The 6,000-nt window shown below is 52.6% G+C and overlaps 1 protein-coding gene across 1 annotated transcript in view; it reads left to right on the forward strand.

Annotated features, from left to right (window-relative positions):
- The window catches only part of FZD3 (frizzled class receptor 3), a 52,746-nt gene extending 51,264 nt beyond the window's left edge, over positions 1-1,482 (forward strand). Inside the window, exons 5-6 of the mRNA XM_026066987.1 lie at positions 323-556; positions 1,269-1,482. Coding sequence (XP_025922772.1) covers positions 323-556; positions 1,269-1,482 — 448 coding nt within the window. The remainder of the gene's footprint in view (positions 1-322; positions 557-1,268) is intronic.
- Positions 1,483-6,000: the final 4,518 nt, after the last annotated feature.

A 6,000-nucleotide genomic window follows, 5' to 3' on the forward strand; every position in this document is an offset into this window, starting at 1 on the left:
ATTTTCTTGTAACAATATTTGCAGACTAAGGCCACAAGCAAATACACTGCAGTAATTCCACATCTAGGCTAGAAGACCAGGTATGGAAGGATTCAAGAATACGGACTTCTGCTAAAATAAAATATCCAAATTTAGAGGTGCTACCAAATTAGGTGAATAGGTCCATTATAATGTAAATAAATGATCTGGTTTGCCAAGCTGTGATATTTGACTGCTCCACATGTAAAATACTTATGCTTAGAGTGTTGTTACTGCGAATACTTCTATGCCGCTTCCACTGCGGTAATTAACGTCAACTATTCAAATTGCATGTCTCGTTTAGAGTTGTAAATGAGAGTCGTCAAGTGCTGCAAGAGCCCGATTTTGCTCAGTCTCTCCTGAGAGATCCTAACACGCCCATCATCCGAAAGTCAAGAGGCACCTCCACSCAGGGCACCTCCACTCACGCCTCCTCCACCCAGCTGGCCGTGATGGACGACCAAAGGAGCAAAGCAGGCAGCGTCCACAGCAAAGTGAGCAGCTACCACGGCAGCCTGCACCGATCGCGCGATGGCCGGTGCGTTTCGTTCTCCTCAAAATCGTATGCTCAGTTGGCGTGGACGAGCTTCAACGAGCCRCGAGTTTGGCCGTCGTGATGTTTAAAATCAGAAGTTCTGCTGATACTACTACTAATGCTTTCTCTGATTGCGTCTCCTCTCCCTCCTAGTGTCTGGGTTGGAAAGAGGAAAAACACRATGACGTTTTCAGAGTCTGCTTTAGTCTTAGTGAATTATGCAGCAGGAATGCATTCCGCACTGGTTTTCCTGCAAACGCAGTGATAACTGTGTTGTGTCATCTGAGTGCATGGGAAAACAGATCTGTCCCCAAATCAGTTTAGTGCTTTTGCGGCTTTTTTTTGTATGTTTGTCTGTTTATAAACTGATTTCGTTTCTGTAACTAGTCATAGCCCTACTGAAGTAAACAATAACAAAAGTTAGCCACTCTAACTTGAGGTGTAATTAAGGATTAGAACTTAATTTATCATCAAGTGTTCGCTCACCTAATTACCAATACTATGCGTAGTACTAGAGTAAGAACCAAGCTGCATAAAGGGATGAAACGATTTGCCTGAGGCTGCGTGAGCTAAATGAATGAGCTAAACGGCAACTTTTTGTCATAAAAGCAGAGGGTTTGTGTGTGTGCGTGCGTGTGCACACGCACCGAGATTTATCTACATTCTTTCGTGACTGTGGCGGTAATAATAATTGTCCTCTGCTTTTGCAAATTAGGTACACTCCCTGCAGCTACAGAGGCGTGGAAGAAAGACTACCTCACGGCAGCATGTCGCGACTGACTGATCATTCCCGGCACAGCAGTTCCCATCGGCTTAACGAACAGTCGCGTCACAGCAGCATCAGGGATCTCAGCAGCAATCCAATGACACACATCACGCACGGGACCAGCATGAACCGCGTTATTGAAGAGGACGGAACCAGCGCTTGATCTGCTCTCGTCGTGAAGGCGTCCTTCGTGTGGTCGTACGGCTCGCGGTCCGTTTCTCAGTGATGTGATAACGCTCAGTATTATCATGCCTCTCATCGGGTGCTGATTTTTGTGCATCAGGAAGCCAAAAATGGCGCATTCGTTCTAAAGCCAGCGTTTCTTGTACTCGCACCGGAGCTAGAGTGTTGGGCAATCTTGAATTATCGAGTAAAAAGCTGGCTGAACCTATCAGTAGGTAATTATTTATTTGATAACTGTTATTTTCCCGTCAGACACCACTGCTGAGTTTCTCATGCGTTGTTTAAAGAAATCTCCCCCGCCTTCCAGCGCACCTACGTGTCACTAAGTGTCACCCTTGAAAACTCGCYGGCAAGGTCACGGTGAGGGGTGTTCAAAGAGGCATAAGGAAACTCTTGAATCCTGAGGGAATTCTTCCACGCAACTGCTTTGTCTCCGATTAGATAATAAACTGGTGCTCGTTTGCATCAAGCGCCGAGGGAGGTCTGCAAATTAAACACCGCAGAGAGGACATCTGGGAGAAAACGGCAGGCGTTTTTAAGCGATTACACTGGAAACGCAACACAGGAATGAGCGTTTTGGAGAAGGAAAGGAAGCTCCGCTGCCGGTCACCGGCTCTTACCAGAGCTGTTGAGGCTCAGTTGTTGGGATGGGATGGGGAGGGGGGGACAGCGAGAGGCAGGGAAGGGTGATTTTTGTATAACTTGTATCGTCCTTGCTTTTTTACAAAATACTATTTAAATTTTCTACTTGTTTACAGTTTATGTAGGAAGAGATCGATTTTAAAACCAGTTACCTAGATAATAATCAGCCACTTATTTTTAGATTAATGTACAAAAGCTGAGATTGCCTGTTCCTGGCCTATTTAAAAAAAAAAAAAAAATAGAAAACCTGAATTTGTCACCCAAACCGGGATGTGCAGCCTTTTCCTTACGAACAGAACGGATCCAGTTCACCACCCCCCCAGCCTGGGTGAGGAGAGCTTGGGCCAAACCGGACGCAAGCGGTTTCATCGGAGACGGCCCACCTTCCTCGCAAAATCCCAGCCGGTTTCCGCGCGGGTTCACCTTCTGTGCGGAGCAGGAGGTTAGAAAAGGGGGGGAAAATCACGGCAGGAGCTTTTTTTTTTGTTGTTTTCCATTCCCTGCTCTAGATTCAGAGGYGAGAATGCTCAGTTTTTGGTCTGGGGTAAATTGTTGTGGGTAAATAATTTGCTGGGGTTCATCAAGTCGCTGTTGACGCTGCAGGAGAAAGTCAAGGCGAGCTTTGGAAGGTGTGGTAGATCCTTTGGAGCAGCTACYGTAAGGTTCGTTCACCGTGAGGAAACACCGATCACATTTAAACCTACCTCAGTGATTACTACAGGTCACTGCTGGGAAAYGAACACTTATCTTTTCGTTGTCCTTATATAATTCCCGTTTTGACCTGTTTAAGGCAGGCTGAGAAGCCTCCGTAGGTGCTCGGAGGGCACAACCTCAAGGGCAGAAGCGGGGCAACGACCACGGTGTGCGCTTGAGCTAATGGGTATGAAAAGTCTTTTGGGTGCTTTAGACCGGCAAAACTACAGTTCCCGGGGAGCCACAAAGGCGAAACCCTTTCTTCGGATTTTGCTTCCGCTATATGACTTTATTAACGCTTCCGAGGGATGATAGCTTTTAAGAATTTGGATTTGCAAAAGGGGCCGGTTACGAGTCTTTGTAAACACCGGAACTGAACTGGATACGGTCAAATCTCTCTGTTGATCTTGGCTCAACTTGCAGCGTCTGTTTTCCAGCTGTAGCGACGCTTTGCCTCGCTTAGAGTCAGGGAGGGGGAACGATGTAGATTTTGAAGGTCTCTTATTTGGAAGTTGTTCATCTGCGAGGTTTAACCCTCGCGGATCCGGGCTGTTTCCAGATGGGTACGTCCGAGCTCTTCCTTGCTCCGGCGTCCCGCGCCTCTCGCCCCCGTGAGCGGGCTGAAACGCACGGTGCTGCCCGTGGCCGGGGCTTTTCCCCCACCGCTGCCATCCCAAGCCCCCTCCTTTTACCTTCGCAGCCCGGACTGGTGCCCCGCGCGCTGCCTCTGCAAAAACATCCCTCCCTAGGACGGCAGAGCCTTTGCCGAACGACCGCTTCGGGTTTCGCGCGGCCGATCGTCCCAGCCCGGACAGGCTCGAACATGAAATTCAGCTTCTAGGCCAGTGTAGCTGTTCCGTAAAGGGGGTCGGGATTTATCCTCCCAGGCTGTTGCTCCGAGGTGGGATGTTTTCCGAGGGGTTTTGGGGGTTGTTTTTTTTTTTTTTGCCTGTTGTGAACTGCTGCAGCCTCCGGATGCCGGAGATCCTGGTGCATCGAGCGGCACCGCCGACCCTTGGTGCGGGTTTTGCCTCTGCGTACACGTGCATGTCGCYGTCTCGGCTGATGCCCGACGGGGGCGGAGGTGCCAGGGCTGGTGGGAGCCGTGCCGAGGGGGCGCGCGGGGCTCCGCACCCAACGTCCGCTGCTTTTACCCCCCCTCAGCGCTTGCTAGRCTCGTTTACAGTAGTCCAGTGTCAGTTTTGTAACATTTAATTTTTAGCACTTTACCTGTGAGTGTACCAACTGATTCCGTTGTAGCGGGTGTACGTTTTAATTTTAGACCTTTGGAAGTTTTTAATAAAATGATGGAAAAAATCCCAGTCTCCTCGTTAAAAGCCTTGCACGAACTCGAGCGAGCACGGCGGCGAGCTCGCGACGGGCAGCAGCGCTCGCGGCCGTTCAGCYGCCGGCAGTATGCGAGCGCCGGGAGCCCCCGCGGGGGGGAAGCCAAGCTGGAAAAGCCGATTTGAAGGATCCACGAGGGCGGAGGGGGGAACATGCTCGAAGGGAGGAAGGGAAACGCCACAGCACCAAGCGAGCGAGGGGAAGAGCCGCCTCGGCCCGGCACGAGAAAAAACCAACACGCGGCAGCGGGCCCGGCCCGGAAGCGTGCGCCGGGCTTCGCCCCCAGCCCTGCTGGTTTTTACAGTAACGCTCGGCGCACGTTCGACTGATGTTCTGGCTCCGGTTTGGGCGCTTGGGGGTCTTCGCAAACACCCACCCGGCCCTAACGGTGTCCTGCCCACGCCGCTTTCCCGCGCTTGCTGCTTTCCCGTGCTGCTTTCCCGCGCCTGCCGCTTCCTTCCCGCCGCGCGCGGCGCTGGGCATGGGGCTCCGCTCGGCGAACAGCAAGCTGCTCCCTCCTCGCCCGTCTCTTTGCTGTTTTAGCCAATGCCTCGCGCCTCGGCTCTTCGCCCCCGCGACGCGCCCTGGAGTGGAGGCGTTTCTAAGTGGCTGCCTCCGGCTTGCTGCCCCCTTGCAAACGGTTTCCCTAAGGCGTTGCTTGGGCGGCTCTGAACAGGAGCCCGCTCGGATGCTCGGCAAAGCGACGGGCAACRTCCGGGCACCTGAAATGGGGGGAGACCCCGGGACGGGGGAACTCGGTGCCTGGGGCGCCGAATGCTCATCAGCCTCTGCCCCAGCTCTTGTAATGTAATGGCTTAAAAATCATCACACGTAACCTAAGTCCGGATCCAGTGAGGATTCGCAGCCTTGGAGCTGGGGCTCCGCATCTGCTCCATGCCGGGGGAGCAGAGACCCAGCAAAAGGTTACGGCCAGGTGCTCTAATTCTGCATTTCTAGCCCCAAAATTAGGGTGATGGCTTCTCCCCCCACCCATCACCTTTCTCTATGATTTTGGATGTTTTAGGCTTGCAGGGTTTGGCTTTCGTTGCCTTGTTGCCCTTTGGGGGTCACATCGGTTTAACCAGAAAAATGAGTCTGATTCCGCTTTGCTCAGCTGCCAACGACCAGGCAACATCTGCRGGCTCCAGCGGGAAGAGCAGCCCAGGGCTTTCCTTATTTCCCATCGATCCGCCCAACCGGCACAACCCGGGGCAGAGCCAGCCGGTCCCGTCCTCTCCTACGCCACGGGGAAACAACACTGGTGCCTGCGGCAGCCACGCTGAAAACGAGGGGATTTCGGGTCTYRGCACCCACCSTAGGAAGGGGTCAATCCAGRCTGCTSCTCATGGGCTCTCATCCTGTCYGGCCTTTTCCGAAGGGYGTTTCCAACCCTGACRGTGGCAGGAGGAAGCTGGTGAGCGYGACTCAAACCCMTCCTGGGAGYCTGCATGGAAACGAGAAGGAGCCTAAACAGCTTATTGGGGTTTAATGTCATTATTTAAAGCAATCTGGTCTTTCCGGAGGCAGCTCGCTAGTCACGTGCCCTTTTTTTGTAACRCCAAGAACAGGATTAGCCGAAAGCCCCAAAAAATCCCCGTTGCTCCAACCCWCCGGGTTATCTGCCTGTCGGGGATCAGCCGGGGGAGAAAACGCTACGTAGAGCTGGAAAACCCGCGGCTAAAACTCCCGCACGTCGCTGCAACACCTTCCCCGAAGCCCCGCGAGAGGCTCTGCAGCCCCGGCAGCGCCGGCGGCTTTTGCAGCGCCGGCTCCGTCCCCCATTAACTCGATTAATTTGAGCATTGATCAAAATAGT

This window comes from Apteryx rowi, unplaced genomic scaffold (assembly GCF_003343035.1).
Source record: "Apteryx rowi isolate R43461 unplaced genomic scaffold, aptRow1 scaffold_251, whole genome shotgun sequence".
Taxonomy (NCBI): domain Eukaryota; kingdom Metazoa; phylum Chordata; class Aves; order Apterygiformes; family Apterygidae; genus Apteryx; species Apteryx rowi.